General features: G+C 47.9%; 1 protein-coding gene across 11 annotated transcripts; it reads right to left on the minus strand.

The window, feature by feature from the left end:
• Positions 1 to 246: 246 nt before the first annotated feature.
• tec (tec protein tyrosine kinase) lies at positions 247 to 19817 on the minus strand. 11 transcript variants are annotated; one of them, XM_048970741.1, is made up of 20 exons: positions 18667 to 19064; positions 18524 to 18537; positions 18226 to 18421; positions 15098 to 15202; positions 14918 to 14999; positions 14070 to 14198; positions 13667 to 13716; positions 11938 to 12128; positions 11625 to 11690; positions 11240 to 11294; positions 9592 to 9677; positions 9350 to 9483; positions 9086 to 9160; positions 8778 to 8949; positions 5968 to 6184; positions 5447 to 5511; positions 4164 to 4282; positions 3063 to 3292; positions 2200 to 2604; positions 830 to 1993 (listed from the first exon to the last, which is right to left on the minus strand). In XM_048970741.1, exons 3-20 carry the CDS (start codon positions 18361 to 18363, stop codon positions 974 to 976), a joined length of 3339 nt encoding a protein of 1112 aa, XP_048826698.1. In that variant the 5' UTR covers positions 18364 to 18421; positions 18524 to 18537; positions 18667 to 19064; the 3' UTR covers positions 830 to 973. The 11 variants fall into 11 exon arrangements, with proteins under 11 accessions (XP_048826704.1, XP_048826698.1, XP_048826696.1 ...); XM_048970739.1 differs by lacking the exons at positions 18524 to 18537; positions 18667 to 19064 and adding exons at positions 19080 to 19195; positions 19616 to 19817 and having other exon boundaries at positions 831 to 1993; XM_048970745.1 differs by lacking the exon at positions 18524 to 18537 and having other exon boundaries at positions 836 to 1138; positions 1895 to 1993; positions 18840 to 19058.
• Positions 19818 to 19913: the final 96 nt, after the last annotated feature.

The raw sequence follows: 19913 nt of genomic DNA on the forward strand, positions 1-19913 counted from the left end.
AGTATGGACACCCCATGGAGTAAGAGCCCCCTATCTCTGTCGAGACAAGTTGCCTGTGTTTGGATAATGAATTTTTGAGTCCGTTTCCCTTGAATTTTACAGGCTTTGTGAAATTTAAGGAAATACGGCTTCCCGCTGCAGCTTCAGAATCGTCTTTCATGTGTGTCATTATCTGACATTGTCTCCACTGCATGAATGTACATATACACTCCATATGCTCTATATCAAACAAAACATTACAAAAAGTGCATGAACTGAGTCTTTAATCACATTTTTACATTAAATGTACACAGGGAGAAACATTCCATGATTTTCTCATAAATAAATGGATTGATAAGAAAGAGAGACGCTGGACTTTCCTTTACATCTGACAGCTAGAAGGAATTGTGCAAATGAGAGCTGGATGCCCACCAGGCTCTGGGACAGTGCTGTGTTCAGGGCTCGGAGTGCACCTATGTTAAGGACACAGCCTTGCTGTAACTATGTCCGGACTCCAGTGTCAGGTTTTACAGTAAAATGACGTGATGTCCAGTTGCAGGAGAAATAACACTCTCTTCAGCCAGCCAGTCATGAAGGTCCCGCTCTGGGCCCCGGCCAATGGGAATCTCCACATCACGTGTGAGTTGTAATCACCGTTAAAGCCTGCGGAGAGTGGCTCCAGCTCACGAAGTCGCCGCATCCCCCTCCAGGGCCTCCTTGATCATTGTCAAGATGTGTGAGAATGATGGTCTCTCTTCTACTTTCTATGGAAGACAGAGCAGAGAGCAGCTGGCAGACGTTGCAGTATGGCAGTATCCTGCAGCCAACACACACCACAATGGGCTGAATGGACGCAGGGAGGGACACGCCTCACCGCACGATAGGCTGAATGGAAACAGAGAGGGACACGCCTCACCGCACGATAGGCTGAATGGAAAGAGAGGGACACGCCTCACGGCACGATAGGCTGAATGGACGCAGGGAGGGACACGCCTCACGGCATGATAGGCTGAATGGAAAGAGAGGGACACGCCTCACGGCATGATAGGCTGAATGGACGCAGGGAGGGACACGCCTCACGGCACGATAGGCTGAATGGACGTGGGGAGAGACACGCCTCACCGCACGATAGGCTGAATGGACGCGGGGAGGGACACGCCTCACGGCACGATAGGCTGAATGGACGCAGGGAGGGACACGCCTCACGGCACGATAGGCTGAATGGACGCGGGGAGGGACACGCCTCACGGCACGATAGGCTGAATGGACGCAGGGAGGGACACGCCTCACGGCACGATAGGCTGAATGGACGCAGGGAGGGACACGCCTCACGGCACGATAGGCTGAATGGACGCGGGGAGGGACACGCCTCACGGCACGATAGGCTGAATGGACGCAGGGAGGGACACGCCTCACGGCACGATAGGCTGAATGGACGCAGGGAGGGACACGCCTCACGGCACGATAGGCTGAATGGACGCGGGGAGGGACACGCCTCACGGCACGATAGGCTGAATGGACGCAGGGAGGGACACGCCTCACGGCACGATAGGCTGAATGGACGCAGGGAGGGACACGCCTCACGGCACGATAGGCTGAATGGACGCGGGGAGGGACACGCCTCACGGCACGATAGGCTGAATGGACGCAGGGAGGGACACGCCTCACGGCACGATAGGCTGAATGGACGCAGGGAGGGACACGCCTCACGGCACGATAGGCTGAATGGACGCAGGGAGGGACACGCCTCACGGCACGATAGGCTGAATGGACGCGGGGAGGGACACGCCTCACGGCACGATAGGCTGAATGGACGCAGGGAGGGACACGCCTCACGGCACGATAGGCTGAATGGACGCAGGGAGGGACACGCCTCACGGCACGATAGGCTGAATGGACGCAGGGAGGGACACGCCTCACCGCATGATAGGCTGAATGGAAACAGAGAGGGACACGCCTCACGGCACGATAGGCTGAATGGACGCAGGGAGGGACACGCCTCACCGCACGATAGGCTGAATGGAAACAGAGAGGGACACGCCTCACCGCACGATAGGCTGAATGGAAAGAGAGGGACACGCCTCACGGCACGATAGGCTGAATGGACGCAGGGAGGGACACGCCTCACGGCATGATAGGCTGAATGGAAAGAGAGGGACACGCCTCACGGCATGATAGGCTGAATGGACGCAGGGAGGGACACGCCTCACCGCATGATAGGCTGAATGGATGCAGGGAGGGACACGCCTCACCGCACGATAGGCTGAATGGACGCAGGGAGGGACACGCCTCACCGCACGATAGGCTGAATGGACGCAGGGAGGGACACGCCTCACGGCACGATAGGCTGAATGGACGCAGGGAGGGACACGCCTCACCGCATGATAGGCTGAATGGAAACAGAGAGGGACACGCCTCACGGCACGATAGGCTGAATGGACGCAGGGAGGGACACGCCTCACCGCACGATAGGCTGAATGGAAACAGAGAGGGACACGCCTCACCGCACGATAGGCTGAATGGACGCAGGGAGGGACACGCCTCACGGCACGATAGGCTGAATGGACGCAGGGAGGGACACGCCTCACGGCACGATAGGCTGAATGGACGCAGGGAGGGACACGCCTCACCGCACGATAGGCTGAATGGACGCAGGGAGGGACACGCCTCACGGCACGATAGGCTGAATGGACGCAGGGAGGGACACGCCTCACGGCACGATAGGCTGAATGGATGCAGGGAGGGACACGCCTCACGGCACGATAGGCTGAATGGACGCAGGGAGGGACACGCCTCACGGCACGATAGGCTGAATGGACGCAGGGAGGGACACGCCTCACGGCACGATAGGCTGAATGGACGCAGGGAGAGACACGCCTCACGGCACGATAGGCTGAATGGAAAGAGAGGGACACGCCTCACGGCACGATAGGCTGAATGGAAACAGGGAGGGACACGCCTCACAGCACGATAGGCTGAATGGAAAGAGAGGGACACGCCTCACGGCACGATAGGCTGAATGGAAACAGGGAGGGACACGCCTCACAGCACGATAGGCTGAATGGACGCAGGAAGGGACACGCCTCACCCCATGATAGGCTGAATGGACGCAGGGAGGGACACGCCTCACGGCATGATAGGCTGAATGGACATACCTCTCTCCAGCAGAGCTGCATGATGTCGTAGATACAGGTCGTGGCCTTTTGGGGCTTGTACAGTCGATGGCCTTGCATGACCATCATCACCACTTCATGGTTCTGGTTCTTCTCGAAGGGCATCTTTCCCTCTGTGAACACCTCCCACATTAAAACTCCTGAAAGGAAAATGTGAGAGCGTCACATGGTGGGGCCTGTTAGCATGTGGTGGAGCTTAATGCATGGCGGGGCGTGTAAGCACATGGTAGGGCTTATTGGTAAATAGTGGGGCTTGTGAGTGCGTGGTGGGGCTTGTTAGCAAAAGGTGGGGCTTGTCAGCGCATGGTGGGGCCTATTAGCACATAGTGGGGCCTGTTAGAGCATGGTGGGGCCTGTTAGAGCATGGTGGGGCCTGTTAGAGCATGGTGGGTGTGTTAGCACATAGTGGGGCCTGTTAGAGCATGGCGGGGCCTGTTAGAGCATGGTGGGTGTGTTAGCACATGGTGGGGCCTGTTAGAGCATGGTGGGGCCTGTTAGAGCATGGTGGGGCCTATTAGCACATAGAGGGGCCTGTTAGAGCATGGTGGGGCCTGTTAGAGCATGGTGGGGCCTGTTAGAGCATGGTGGGGCCTGTTAGAGCATGGTGGGGCCTGTTAGAGCATGGTGGGGCCTGTTAGAGCATGGTGGGGCCTGTTAGAGCATGGTGGGGCCTGTTAGAGCATGGTGGGGTATGTTAGTGCATAGCGGGGCCTATAAGCACATGGACCTGTTAGCACATAGTGGGCCTATTAATGCATGGCGGCTGTATTTCCTAGGTGGTGGGGCCCGTCACTGCAAGGATAGGCCCGTCAGCACACGACAGGGAATGTTAGCACATGCCTGGGCCTGTTCGCTCATAGAGGCCAAATTTGCAAGGTGGCAGGGCCTATTAGTGCTCAGTGGGGCCTATTAATGCACAGTGAGGCCTGTTACAACACAACGGGGGTGTTTCTGAGGCAACGTAGCCTGTTACCACACAGCAGGTGCGGGTTTTGCAAGGCGGATGTTTACCGAATGACCACACATCCGACTTGCTGCTGTATCTGCAGAAATTGAAGACCTCAGGGGGGGACCATTTCACAGGAAACTTCACCCCTGAGGAACTTGTGTACTGGTCATCCAGGACATACCTCAAGAAAAAAAAGAACACGATAAAATGCATAATGATTGCGCAATTGTGAAATGAATAAACTGAACTTTGCGTCAGCAGACACATGTTCATGTACACAGCAGAAGGTGAAAGCATATTCATATACATAGCAGAACATGAACACGTGTCCTTGTATATAGCAGACTCTGAATACGTGTTCACATAGCACATAGCAGGCCGTGAAGCCCCGTTCATGCACATAGCAGGCCGTGAAGCCCCGTTCATGCACATAGCAGGCCGTGAAGCCCCGTTCATGCACATAGCAGGCCGTGAAGCCCCGTTCATGCACATAGCAGGCCGTGAAGCCCCGTACATGCACATAGCAGGCAGTGAAGCCCCGTTCATACATATAGCAGGCCGTGAAGGCCGTTCATGCACATAGCAGGCCGTGAAGCCCCGTTCATGCACATAGCAGGCCGTGAAGCCCCGTTCATGCACATAGCAGGCCGTGAAGCCCCGTACATGCACATAGCAGGCCGTGAAGCCCCGTTCATGCACATAGCAGGCCGTGAAGCCCCGTACATGCACATAGCAGGCCGTGAAGCCCCGTACATGCACATAGCAGGCCGTGAAGCCCCGTACATGCACATAGCAGGCCGTGAAGCCCCGTTCATGCACATAGCAGGCCGTGAAGGCCGTTCATGCACATAGCAGGCCGTGAAGCCCCGTTCATGCACATAGCAGGCCGTGAAGCCCCGTTCATGCACATAGCAGGCCGTGAAGCCCCGTATATGCACATAGCAGGCCGTGAAGCCCCGTTCATGCACATAGCAGGCCGTGAAGCCCCGTACATGCACATAGCAGGCCGTGAAGCCCCGTTCATGCACATAGCAGGCCGTGAAGCCCCGTACATGCACATAGCTGGCCGTGAAGCCCCGTACATGCACATAGCAGGCCGTGAAGGTCCGTACATGCACATAGCAGGCCGTGAAGGCCGTTCATGCACATAGCAGGCCGTGAAGCCCCGTACATGCACATAGCAGGCCGTGAAGCCCCGTTCATGCACATAGCAGGCCGTGAAGCCCCGTTCATGCACATAGCAGGCCGTGAAGCCCCGTTCATGCACATAGCAGGCCGTGAAGCCCCGTTCATGCACATAGCAGGCCGTGAACGTGCGTTCAGGATTCTGGACTGTTAGACACACCTCGCCATTCCGAAGTCAGACACCTTCACCTCCAGAGCTTCGTTCACCAAGCAGTTCCTTGCAGCCTGTTCAGGCGGACAAGCACTTTAACGTGAAACTGTTCCCAAACGGTGGTCAGATGACCTCACCCCTGCTGCCTCATACGTCACTGTGTCTGTGTGTGGACTGAAAACCCATGAAAACATTCATATTCTGGTGACCCAGGTCCCCGACTCCAAAACACCTAAATGGGTGGGGGGGGGGGGGGGTCATTTCATGTGGTTCTGTTCACCGAGATGCTCAGGATTCCCAGCACCCCCAGCCCATAACACAATAATCACTAATCACTAAGTGCCGTTCCTTATATACCAAAGGGTAACTAGCGACAAGATCATCAGGGAAACCCTTGCATGCAGGTAAATGTTATTGTGTAGGTGATCTGACCGTAAATTTTCAATGTAACTGATCCCAATCTAAGAGAGTCTCAGTTTGCACACTGACACCTCAGCACTGCAACAGCACTTTGATTTGACTCAGCATACCAGGTCCCTGTGGATGAAGCTGTTCTGCTCGAGGTAGACCATGCCCTCGCTGACGTCCTGGCAGATGCTGAGCAGCATCTCGGTGCTGAAGGAGCCACGTCGCTGCCGGATGTAGTTCAGGAGACACCCCAGCTCCATGAACTCTGTGACGATGTACATGGGCTTTTGCTGTGTGCAGACACCGTACAGCTGCACCAGGTTGGGGTGCGACAGCTTCCTGTCGGGACAAGCGCCCAGCATTAGTCAGCAGACTAAAGGTACTCGTGTGGAGGTACACATTCCACCCTGTATTTAGCTGGGCATCTCTTCCACAGGTGCTCTGCATGGTGAAAAGTACTGGGACACTTAGCCATTACAGGAACTCATCTCATTGTGAATTCACAGGCATCAATGTGGAGTTGGTCCCCCTTTGCAGCTATAATAGCTGCCACTCTTCTGGGAGGGTTCTCCACAACATTTTGGACAATTTTATGCTTCCAACTTTGTGGAAATAGTTTGGGGAAGGCCCCTTTCTGTTCCAACATGACTGTGCCCCAATGCACAAAGCAAGGTCCATGAAGACATGGTTAGGTGACCGGTCTGCACAAAACCCTGACCTTAACCCCATTGAACAATATTGGGATTAATTAGAATGGGGATTGCAAGCCAGACCTTCACGTCCAACATCAGTGCCTGACCTCACAAAAGCTCTTCTGGATTAATAGGCAAAAATTCCCACATAAACACTCCAAAATACCTACCAGCTCCACATTGATGCCTTTGAATATAGAATGGGGTGTCCTAAAGGTTCCTGTAAGTATAATGTCCAGCTGCCCCAATGCTTTGTCCATACAGTGTACATCAGAGAGCTCTGAACTTCATTCACCCACAGTCTAGTTCATAGTGTCACCCGCTGCATTCATTGACTGATCATGTTCCTCATTTCTGTAGAATTTTTAATACTTTAATATTATTTTTCTGCTTAAAACCTGGTTAAGTGTCTGCTCATACTGTTCCCCATATCTCACAGTGCTAACATCAACACTTTATTGACACAGAGGGTTTCCAAGTCCCACCTTCATAAAACAGCTTTGCTAAGACGTGCAGAGATGGCATTTAATGCACTTACAGTGACTCTTATTGCGACTTGTTGTGTTTCTGAGGGAAGTTGCAAACCAACACTAACCCAATCGCACATGGTCTGATTAAGGCATTAGCGTGGTTATCAGTACAAACCCAAACCCTAAAAACATCAGTTGTGGTCAGCTGAAGTTTAACTGGCTGCTGATGAGCTAGTATCTTGCCTGTGATGCGGTCATGCGTCCAGACTGATCGCGATGATCAGTAGGGGTGGAACCCCAACACTATGTCATTAACACCAACTCTTCACTCTTCTCCACCGCACCACAGTAAAAGGCTGACAGGCCGGTGTTATGGACACACCAGCACAGGGTATCGGAAATCCTGATGTGAAACTTTAAGACCAAATGGTAAGCAGAAATATGCTCAACCAGAATCAATACCCATACATTTACACTGCAGTGGCAACATCCACTGTTCATTGAAATTTGTATGAAAAATGGTCCAATGATTGAGATATGAATAATCAATCAAATCTTCTGATGCAGTGATCAAGACATGGGCGCCTCAGTTATGAGACACCCTCCTACCAAGAAAAGTCACTCAAAACAGAGCAACAATGGATTAAGATGAAGACATTCAATACCCTATTCTCCATTACAAGCATATAAAGTAGCAGATTTAACGGATTCTTGAATATATGAAATGACACCTTCCTGTGGGTTGCTGTTTCAAAGACAATGCTATTAGACAAGACGCCTAGCTAGCATGTGACCTGATAGTTGCTACAGCTCATGCTACTTTCAGCACCAATTGTTAAACTTCCACTTTAACAACTGTCATGTTAATTGTATCAAACGTTATCAGAACTAAAGGGGATCCTGCGAAGTAAGATTAGCTTGCACTCTGCAAAACCCATTCTATATTCCTTTATCCATCATCTACACACACACTATCACATACACACACACAAACACACTCAGCGTATGTGGCTGGGAAGATGACAAAGGTGTTGACATATTTTACAAGGATATCCATGTTCATTTTGTATGTGAACATGTATGTGTTCATTACTTGAACACATACATTGTCATTCCATGACAATCAGTCTGATAACCATTTAGCTATTTAAGACATATTTAAGGATAAAAACTGCGGCTGATCAGGGTTATATGCAGCCTGTCACGCCCGGCTCGTCCGCTCCTCGTGTGTGCCACGCCCCCTGATTATCCTCGCGTGTGCCACGCCCCCTGATTATCCTCACGTGTGCCACGCCCCCTGATTATCCTCACGTGTGCCACGCCCCCTGATTATCCTCGCGTGTGCCACGCCCCCTGATTATCCTCGCGTGTGCCACGTCCCCTGATTATCCTCGCGTGTGCCACGCCCCCTGATTATCCTCGCGTGTGCCACGCCCCCTGATTATCCTCGTGTGTGCCACGCCCCCTGATTATCCTCGCGTGTGCCACGCCCCCTGATTATCCACGTGTGCTTCCCCGATCTTGCCCAGCTGTGTCCTATTATTTTCGCCCAGTCTTGTCTATTTCAGTCCATGTCTTGCCCTGCTTGTTGTCCGTCATTGATGCTAGTTAATGTTAGTGGATGTCCTGTTCCTTTCTCCGTTTCCTATCCCTAATAAACCCCGACTTTCCTGCCTGCCTGCTTGTCTGCCTGGTCCTTCCCCGCTTCTTACTCGCTTGTCCTCCCGTTACAGCCATGCTTGCTACGCTGAGAGGAAGGATGGCACTCACATCATGACTCTGGCTTCCTCTATGAAGTCCTCCTCCAGCATGGCGCCGGGGCGGATGGTCTTGATGGCCACTTTGTGCTGAGCTCGCCACTTGCCCAGGCGGACCACGCCGTACTGACCGCTGCCCAGCTCCTTCATGAAGGTCAGCTCCGATGGATTAATCTCCCACTTCTCTGGAAAGGGTCACGTGCCACATCAGCATAAGTGAGCAGAGGAATCGGCAGAGGGGCAGGTAAAGGAGCAGACAGGTGAAGGATGACCTGTATATTGATTAGCTGGGAGCCTTTAGTTCAGAGCACGGCTTCTTACCGTAACTAAATCCAGCCGTAGTGGGGGCAGATCTCCCTTCTTTTCCCACCGGATACCGAAGCCTAGAGACCAAGCCTGCAGATGCAGAGTGCAGACATGATCAAGTCTGCCATTTTCAGTCACTAAGAATAACTGCACCATGACTGTCAAGGGAAACATACTAGACCCAACAGTACTCTGGGACAGGCAGGTAAAGAAAGAGCTTAGAACGGGTTGGCAGCTTTCCGAGAGCCCGGCGTAGGCAGCCTGGCGGCTGCCACATACCTGCTGCATTGTGCTGGTGGTACTCGATGAGTTTCGGGATGCTGCTGAAGTGATACTTCTCGGCAAGGTAGTACTGCATGGGAGTGGACTCCACTTGCTTGATGTGGTAATGCCGAATGGACCAGCTGCCCTCCCTGAAAATGGGAGCCTAAAATCAGCTCGACAGCTCGGGAACAGAGCACAGCTGGCAGGTCTAGCACAGAGTAAAAGGCTTCCCAGTTATGGACACTGCCACCACTCACCCGGCTGATTTGGTGTAGAGGGACAGAGTATATTTGTACGTTCCTGAATTACTGGAGTCTCTGATGAGGAAGCCACCCTCCTTGTCCTGGGAGGAAGCAGGCAAAGACAAGGTCATTAAGAGGTCATTACGTTTCTGTCAGAACCTCTGTATAAAATACCATGCGAACAAGTGAGAAGAGAAGCACACTCACAAAACGCTTTTGCCTTAAATTCACTCTCTGCTTTGCCCTTTATTTATCTTTCAGGCTGAAAATGAGCCAAGTGTTTAGTCAAGGGAAGGTCCTGACTGAGCCACTTGACAAGGCCTTATGACACCTACAGTCAAGTCCGGACTTACGTGCTGGCTAAGCTGGTCTTCTTGCCCAGGCCTTGTTTTTTCTGATTGTTACAGCAGCACTTTATGCTGTAAGTAGGGCCCCAAAAACGACTTCAGAAATGAGGCTCCCAACCCCCTAAACCAGGCCCTGCCTGAAGTTAGCGTAGCTTTCATTTTACAGCTGGGAGTGTCCTTCTTACCAGCTGAACTGCACAAACAGAGCACTGCCAGGTGCTACTGTGTCTAAGGTCAGTGTATGTCTATCACAACACTGAAGTCCAAGCCACGACAGGCGCATATTGAGCGAGGGTGACAGACAGGCTTCCTGATAACTCTAATCATGTGCATTAACGCAGAAGCTTTGAGAATAACTTTCAGTTTCCGTACATTGCAATGACATTGTTTATGATGATTTGTATGTTTGAGGTGGTTTTTTCTGTTACCTATGATTCAAGCGTAGGTACTGTTCACCCAGTTTTATGCAGGCCCAACATTAATTGAAATCCTGGCCACATTTCTTACACCATTACTGTTACAACAGCTCAGCATATAAGTATTAAATTGATTTTGTTCTGCATTTTCTTGCAGATTATAGATAAACCATCGAGGCATAACATGTTGCACAATGAATGTTGAGTGCCAACTCTCATCTTGTGTGACACTCATGTTTTCAAACTCTCACGATTATGCAACACTCTTATAGCAAATCTATATTACTTCATTATAAATCTAAAATTACATACATCAAAAGCATTGGGGTAGTCTGCAAACCATACACACTATTCACATGGTAATAAAATAAAATAAAAAAGATTTCATCTAAATGCATGTGCATGTATGTACGAACTGAAGATCTCCCTCCAGCCAGCTGACCAAAACTGGTAGCCCTACTTTAACTTGAGCTCAGCCCAAACCACCACATAGCGTCAACTCAATACTAATAACCTTAGTTTTAACTTCGCATGTGTGATTCGTATGTAGTTATTATTTCTACTTCAGTGTTCAGAATGGGCAGGAAGCTCTGTGTAGTCGAGTGGAAAATGACACGCTCTCTGGCTGGGTTTCGGCTTTGAGAAAGTCTGAAGCTCATCAGTGACCAACCTGCTTTAAAACGTAGCTTAAGTGAAAAGCGAATGAACCCTGGAACCATTCTATGTGACTCTCTGGAACTGAACAGTCACACAAAACAAATATTTCTAAATAAAGCCCCTGAATCATGTGCCCAGAAAATTACGAAACACACAGCGCTATCAAGTTCAGCGAAGGAGAAATGGCTGCACTTTCCAGACGTGCTGTCTGCTTTCTCGAAAGTCTCTAATGACACCACCTACCGCCTTCCTGAGGAGCTGCTCAGACTTGTTGCGGTTAATATCCCTGCAGTACCAGCTGCAACAGAAAAACACAAGGAAAGGCAAAAATAAGCGGCCATGGCAGTATAGAAAAAGTAATGATGAGTGAGGGATGAAATGAACACTCTCCAATACGTTTTTACATCATGTCCTTTCCAAGGCTTTCAGGCAAAAACACACTTCAGCAAGAATACTAACACTAACATTATACACTAACACCAACAGTACTATAAACGCCAACGTTATAAACTCAAGGCAACAGTGTTACAGTTAGTTTGATTTGGCAGGTTGAGACAAGGGCATTTGATAGAAACAATCTAAAAACACCAGGCTTTTAGGGGTACGAGTGTGAGTGTCACATACTTACACATACTGATCAAGGTTGTCCAGTTTTTTCTCAGTCACATAGTTACTGGGGATGTACCCTTCCTCTCTGCATAACACACAGGCAATACAAGCATTATCTCCATCCAGTGAAATATATAATAACAAATGTATAATAACAGCGTCATTACTATTGACAAACATCAGCAGCATAGCACGGGTGGAGGAGTGTTATACCCCCACATCAGCCTAAGTGATGAATCTGCTGCTTTTCACCTGCATTTGGGGTTTATGTGTCAGAGATTTGATTTGATTGGCTGAAGGGGGCTGGGGGGGGGCATGCCGGGGGCACTTACCCGTGCTTATTGCGGGCTTTGTACCAGTGAACGTCACACTTCTCCAAGATAACGTACTCCTCCCCTATGACCAGGGTCAGGTCATGAGGTTCCATGCCTGCAAAGTTGTACAGGGCGATGACCACCTCCTCCTCCGTATTCTCCACCGCCCCCTCTTCTTCGGGGGGTGGGGGTGGGGGGGGGCGTCTTGTCTGAGGAGAACATGGTGAGGGTTAAGGGTTTTAGACAAAGCAGGAGCCCCCCACATGGAAGGGGGCTGAGGAGGGAGGTGTTTTATACACACAACAAGATGATATGTTGACTAGCAGGGGATATCAGTATATCATAAAGGTCACAGCAGCCTGTGAAGATTTCAGGGCCCCTGAACTTAAGTCACAGCAAAGACATCAGCAGTCAGCAGTCTGTCAATGCCACCCATTACAGAGCTCTCTGTCAATGCCACCGATTACAGAGCTCTCTGTCAATGCCACCCATTACAGAGCTCTCTGTCAATGGCGCCTGTTACGGAGCTCTGTCAATGGTTCCTGTTACAGCGTTTTCTGTCAATGGTGTCAGTTACAGCGATCTCTGTCAATGGCTCCTGTTATGGCGTTTTCTATCAATGGCGCCCGTTACAGAGCTCTCTGTCAATGCTGATCATCACGGAGCTCTGTCAATGGTGCATGTTACGGAGCTCTCTGTCAATGTCACCCGTTACAGAGCACTCTGTCAATGCCAATCATCACGGAGCTCTGTCAATGGTGCCTGTTGCGGCATTTTCTGTTAATGGTGCCCGTTGCAGCGTTGTCTGTCAATGACGCCTGTTACGGTGTTTCCTGTCAATGATGCCCGTTACGGAACTCTCTATCAATGGCGCCCATTACGGAGCTCTCTGTCAATAGCAGTCATTATGGCAATTTCTGTCAATGGCGCCCGTTACGGAGTTCTACATAAGAACATAAGAAATTTACAAACTAGAGGAGGCCATTCGGCCCATCAAGCTCATTTGGGGAGAACTTAACTAATAACTCAGAGATGTTAAAATCTCATCTAGCTCTGATTTAAAGGAACCCAGGGTTTTAGCTTGTGCTACACCAGCAGGAAGACTGTTCCACACTCTAACTACACGCTGTGTGAAGAAGTGCTTCCTCAGATTCAGATTAAAATGTTCTCCCGCTAATTTCCACTTATGGCCACGAGTTCTAGTATTTAAACCCTTACTGAAATAGCCATTTGGCTGAACAGCATCCAGACCTGTTAGAATCTTATACACCTGGATCATGTTCCCCCTTAGTCTCCTCTGCTTGAGACTAAACAGATTCAGCTCAGCTAACCTCTCCTCATAAGACATTCCTCTAAGACCAGGAATCATTCTCGTAGCCCTACATTGCACCTTTTCCAAGGCAGCAATGTCCTTCTTAAGGTATGGTGACCAAACCTGCACACAATATTCTAGGTGGGGTCTTACCAAGGAATTATATAATCGTAGCATCACATCCCTTGACTTAAACTCCACACACCTAGAGATATAACCCAACATCCTATTGGCCTTTTTTATTGCTTTTCCTTTATTGCTTCTGTGTCACTGGCACGTGTTACGGAGCTCTCTGCCAATGGTGCCCGTTACGGAGCTCTCTGCCAATGGTGCCTGTTACGGAGCTCTCTGCCAATGGTGCCTGTTACGGAGATCTCCGCCAATGGTGCCTGTTACGGAGCTCTCCAAGTCCTACAAACAAAAGTTTATAAATACCTTCCCTGCAGTGTCATTTCCAGGAACAGGAGGAAGAGGTTTTCTCGAAACTGAAAAGAGGAAACAAGAATCCATTTCTTATTATGATTTTTGCAGACTCATCAGTAGGTTTGAATAAATTAAAACGTGTTTAACTGTAGCCACCATGCAGGCAACAGCCAGGACTATAAAGGTATCATAGTTGATGTTTCCTTCTCAGTTTAAGGTAGCACCTCTTCTAGTTTTCTGGTTAAACAGCTTAGAAAGCAGAAGTGAAATAAAAGTGTGGCTGACTGGTAAATGGATGGATGGGTAGAGAGCTGTACCTCCACCAGGGTACATATGGTCGTGTGAATGCGTGAGGCACCATTGTTGAAGAGTGTGACCAGAACAGCCTAGCAGAAGTGACCCGGGGTGTCCTTACTGTCTCCAAACAGGTTGTACTCCTCGCATCCAGGGGCCAGCTTGTCCACCTGCCGGCAGCACTGCCAGACACCCTCATGCCAGAACTGCGGGTGGAATTTGGCCATGATCAGGGGGTTCTGTTTAATCTCTGCAACAGCAAAGACACAGCGCATGAGAGGCAGCTGGCAGGCTTCAGCAGCTTCGCCGCCGCCCTGCTGAACGAGCAGCAGGCTGTTCTCTAGCAGCTCTGCACCTGTGCTTAGTGTCGGACGGCAGCAGAGCTTCACAAAAAAGCACATAGTGAATTAATGTTGTGAATACAGCCACGGAAATAATTAAGAGACCACAGCACAATTTTTTTTTCACTCACTTCTCGATTTATGGGTGTGTGTATATATATATATATATATATATATATATATATATATATATATATATATATATATATATATATATATATATATATTTTTTTTTTTATTTTATTTTATTTTTTTTGCAAACTGCAGCCAATTTTTGCATGTCATCCTATCATTCATGAGAAACTGCTCGATAAGTTAACGGTCGTCTCTAGCATTAGAAACTCGCTTCTGCCCTGAATGGATTCTGGTCATTTCCAGTATCTCCTGCTTCACCTTGTTCTTGTGTACTGTTCTCCCAGAAATTTTGAACCTGGAAGCAACCTGCTGCTCAGCGTGGCCTTCTGCCAGCAGAACCAGGATCAAACCAGGATTTAAAAATGCAGATTTCTTTAAAAAGACAGAGTGCTCTCTTAACTTTTTTGCAGCTGTATGTGATTCCTTCTAACAAGTAACGTGCAGCGTAACAAATGACCTTCATGTCTCCAAGCTGGCTTGTATGCGGACTCACCTTCCTTTAGGTTCTGCACCCAAACACTCCTCATCTCGTTACTTGGGGCAAAAATATACAAGGTGCTTGTATCGTATATGACCTGAAGGATGAAGAGTTCAGTGAACGGTATTAGACGACTTATGCTCAGAAACGTGTTACTCGGCGAGATTAAACGATGGTCGGACAGCAGGGACGTACCTGGAAGGGGTATTTATTTTGGCATGGAATAGCTGTGCTGCCATTCCTCACTATTTCAACACACTTTATCTTCTGAAGGTCAATAAGTCCTTTCCTTGTCTTCCTCTGCAAAGCACATTGAAAATGACAGACGGATGATCTCCGTTTCAGGCTGGTCTATAAAGGATCCCCCCATGAATGAATAGGCTGTTCTCAGTGCAGGGTGACATAGCGACTGAGCATGTAGGCTTGTGTCCCATGCGTGTGGGGATGTGTTTTCAGTTACTGCCCTCTGCACTGTGCAAATGGCTGTGTGGGATTCGCGTCTGACCCTAACACTCCCAAAACGTGCTGCATGTGGCCCCATGTCCTCTGCACAAGAAGGCTGGCAAACTTAGTAAGCATAAGGAGCAAAACAAGCTTCAAAGTTCAGATGAAGGTGGCTACCTGTAAGGATACTGAGGACATTTCTGTCCTTAGTACACCCAGTAGGTTCTGCCCTCACATACATCCAATACCCAGATTATAAGGTCCACCTGTTGCTAATGCTAACAGCCAATCTGGCTGCGCCTGAATACTGCACACAGAATCAGACAGGCGAGGTCAGGTTGCCTGTTAGGCTGAGCATGAGAACGGCTTACGTGCCTAATCTAAGCCATTCTGGACGCTGTGTGGTGGTTAGGGCCAAACCGTGGTGATTCCAGCATCCCAGAAGCAGCCCCCTCCCTGAGACTGACATAATGCTTGGTGTCTACAGAGAGATGAATAAAAAACAGCATTGTGAGTTAAGGTGTAAGCATTGTGAGTTAAGGTGATGAGAAAGGACAGCATGGCTGCCTACCCTTAACCCTAAGCTTAACCCGAACCTTAACCCTAAGCTTAACCCGAACCTTAACCCTAAGCTTAACCCGAACCTTAACCCTAAGCTTAACCTGAACCTTAACCCTAAGCTTAACCTGAACCTTAACCCTAAGCTTAACCTGAACCTTAACCCTACCAAATCCCTCCAGCTCAGCCTGTGCCGCCTAGAAGCACGAACACTGTAACCATCACAAACTCCATCTCTCTTTCATTAAGGAGCAGGAGGAGCCCTGTATCTGAGTGCGAATGCTAGCTGCTAAGACGCTTCACAAGCTCAGGATGCTGGAACTTCGTTGCTACATTTAGCAACTTCTCGATTATCCTGGCAACATTTGTTTTCAAAAAGCAACTAGCAACAAATGTAGCTATGTTAATCACTTATCCAGCAAATTTGGGAAGCGACTTAAACACTGAAATGCTCACATTGTCCCTAAAAAATGACCCTAAATATAATTTTTTTCTGTGTCTGTTTCTTGTGCAAAACTAAAAAGGTTAGTTTCTGTATCATTAGCAGGTGTGTCGGTTTCATATTACATTATATTACATATTACAACATTGGGGGGATGTGTATATCGGGGTCAGGGGTGTGACGTCACGTAGCCTTATAAGGTGACTCTGCAGTTGCACTGCATACAGTTAGTTTTTTTCATGAACTATTGCTGTTATACTTACAGTGAAATGTATCTTTCCATTTTACTGTTATTCATCTTCACTAATATATCCCTAGTCCCGGATTATGGACGCCGAATTAAAATTATGCACAGATTGCGAGATTCCACCACGAATGTCGGGCCCTGCATTCTGGAAAAATGACCTCACCTCGGATTCCGCCACGACGCCTCTATTACTCTCCTGCACCCTGTCTTCTCTCACAAAAACATCCAAACCTTCCGGAAAGAATCACTAGCACAAACAACACACATAAAAAAAGCACCTACAAAACTTCTCCTCAAATCCCGAATTAGTAAATGTAGGAGATTTACTGAATGTCTTCTTGGTAATAAATGACACTTTCTGTTTATGAACTAAATGGTTCTGAGTTTCTGGTAACTGAGTAACTTTTCCAAATAAATACCAGGTCTGGCCTCGATTTTTGAAGGGTTTCTTACTCATTATACCCTGACAGCAAACAGTGGCGTAGGAGCTGTGTCTGCCACAAACACTATTTACCGCTGTGTTATCGGGGCTACTAATTGTGCTATGCTATTAACTAACCAAGTTACATTTTGCACAATCAAATAATACTTATGAAACTTAATTGATACGAGACTACGGAATTCCACCATTTCACACAGCCTTTTATTGATTTACTGTTGGTTATGATACAAGGTCTTCAATGAGTTAAGTTTACGTACAAAGCTGTACCGCACTTCTGCACTCAGCTCTCTATGCTGGTTCTTTACTTGCGTGTCTGGAAGTGAGTGTCTGCAAGTCGGAAGGGGAGTAAAGAATTAACCGTTTTAATGGAGGGTGGGGGTTCTCCAAATAAAAACTGTAAAGAATGTGATGAGATTAATCATGCGTTTTTTTGTCATATGTGAAATTTGATTCGTTCATTTGAGGAATTTCACATTATTATGCGATGACGTTCCCCTGAAATTTTGCTGGCAACACTGTATGGTAACCTTACAGTTAACTCTCGTTTTACAATCTACACACAATTGACTCTACATGCGTGCAAACAAGTGTTTTTCAACAAACGATTCAAAACGCTAAGCTAAAGTTTGTTAAGCTTCAAACAAATGCCGCGATTCACTGTCCACACGAAAGTAAAAATAAAGTGTGAAAAAGCTAATGGTGTCAGGAAGCTGATGTCACTTGCGAGCAGCGTGACATGTGCACATGTGCATATCATTTCATAAACATCTAGTAAACTTGTGCAGGAGCCATGCAGACCTGTGCGGTGATACTGAGTGGCTTTCTTCACTTGCTACTCCAATGCAACTTGCAACACCTGTATTTTTGAAAATCTGCTTGGATGCCAGGACAGGGGCCCAAAAAGAGGACGTGTCCAGACGTATGGAAACCCTGCTGAAAATCACTACATTCTGGCAGATGGGACTTCAGTGTTAAACAGGCTTTCATTTTAGCTCTCTGGGTATGTTTCTAAGGGTTTGAAAGCTAAAAACAAACCGAAGCTACATTCATATAATAAAATTGAAGGTTTCTTTTTTGTGGTTTATCAGTTTAGCGTCATCCCGTTAAATTTTGGATTTAGCGGATTAGCGGTTATGGAAGTTACTGCCGTGCCCACCACTGTCCATAAGACGGACTTGGGCAGGACTCACCTCCGGCTTGCCCTCGTAATACGCCAGCTTGCTCTTGGTGAGCACGAAGACCCTTTCCTTGTAGTTGAGTGGAGACGTCCTCTTCTTCTGCTGTGAGCGCTTGATCAGGACATCCTCCAGGATGGTGTTGGGATCCATGTCGGCCTCGGATGGGCTGTGGGTTCTCCTGCCATGGACCGGGCACTGGTCCGCTTCACTGAATGAAAGCCAAGCAGTTCCGCATCAGTAAAGACATGTTGGGGGGAAATCAAGTGAGCAAACGATTAAGCCATTTCCAGTGAAACGGTAAATTACAAACCTGCTATTTTCATGCTGTGGTCCCACGTATTTTTTAAAAAAAGACTGAATTTGTTAAAGATCTGTCTGATTAAAACTGACATCGTAATATGGCAATTAATCGCAGTTATGCCTTCTTATGTCAGTATAGTTAATAATAAATACCTTAATGTAAGGGGTCAGATGCGTGTTACGAAGGTCAGAGTCATCATATCGGCACTACTGTTAACACTTCCTAAAATATTGTCCGCCACTTGTAAAATATTTGCTTCACTACTGCTGATGGACATAAAGTCGGAAAATCAAGTGCATCAGCAAGAAGCGCTTGAATAACGTACCCGGAGAAGGAATTAGTCCTGAGTTTGCGGTTCCGGTACCATTGCATGCTGACAGCATGTGTCTTTTAAACAAGTGGACTTTCAACTAACCATTCAGACTCTTAAATAAACAACTGCGACTACAATCCTCCGACTCCTTCTGTTTAATGTTTTACCACACTGGCAATGATTGATCAGCTGGTTAAACTGCAGTTACAATAGAACTAGAAACAGAAAGTGATTAATGTTAGTAACTCTTACCTTTTTTAAAAAAAAAAAAGTTGAAGCAAGACCGCTGCTGTCACAATTAGTCACAAACACACCAAGAGTCCCGCAAAAATAATGGCTGGGGGAAGTTGGACTTCAGTCTGCTTTCGCTGGCATAGAAAATTTGACTGTCAAATACGCATGAAAAAAGCGGTGCTGTCACGCGTGAATAAACTTGCCTGATGGGTTAGATGTATTAATTACTACACTAATATTGCACTAGCGCAAGATCATCTCGGTAACATAATACAGCGTTAAAAGAGACGACTTTCACTTAAAACACCACGTATTACTTGAAGCCAGTTAAAATGCACTGATATAAAGAAAGATCCTTCTACATCCTATATCTGGCGGACGCGATTTGCCCTCTAGCGGAGCCGTAAATACTCTCTATTTGGGAGTTTCAGTATAATAATATAATTTTAATTACTTTACTTGTTTTAGTTACACCATTATTGCTGGCATCGCGAATCTTTCGAGAACTTTATAATACATTTTAAGAGAAACGAAAAACTGTTATTTTTACTTACTCTGACAATGAGAAAACAACGCTGAAGTTATATAAACGGACAATTTCCTTTTCGGAAACTTTTTTTCGGCATTTTATTTCGGCGAATGAGAGGAGGATATTATCACACACGTGGCAGTGGTGCGTTATGTTCATTCTGTGCTTTTAAGCAATAAATTCCGATGTTATTCAGCCCCAGCACCGACTACATTTCGCTTTCAGTGTCGTGGCGATTACGAATGTATTCGTATATATTGTAATACACTTGAGTGCCCCCATAGTCGAGTTTATCAGAGACGAATGACGTAGAAAAACTGCCC

Source organism: Brienomyrus brachyistius, chromosome 12 (assembly GCF_023856365.1).
Source record: "Brienomyrus brachyistius isolate T26 chromosome 12, BBRACH_0.4, whole genome shotgun sequence".
NCBI classification, from domain to species: domain Eukaryota; kingdom Metazoa; phylum Chordata; class Actinopteri; order Osteoglossiformes; family Mormyridae; genus Brienomyrus; species Brienomyrus brachyistius.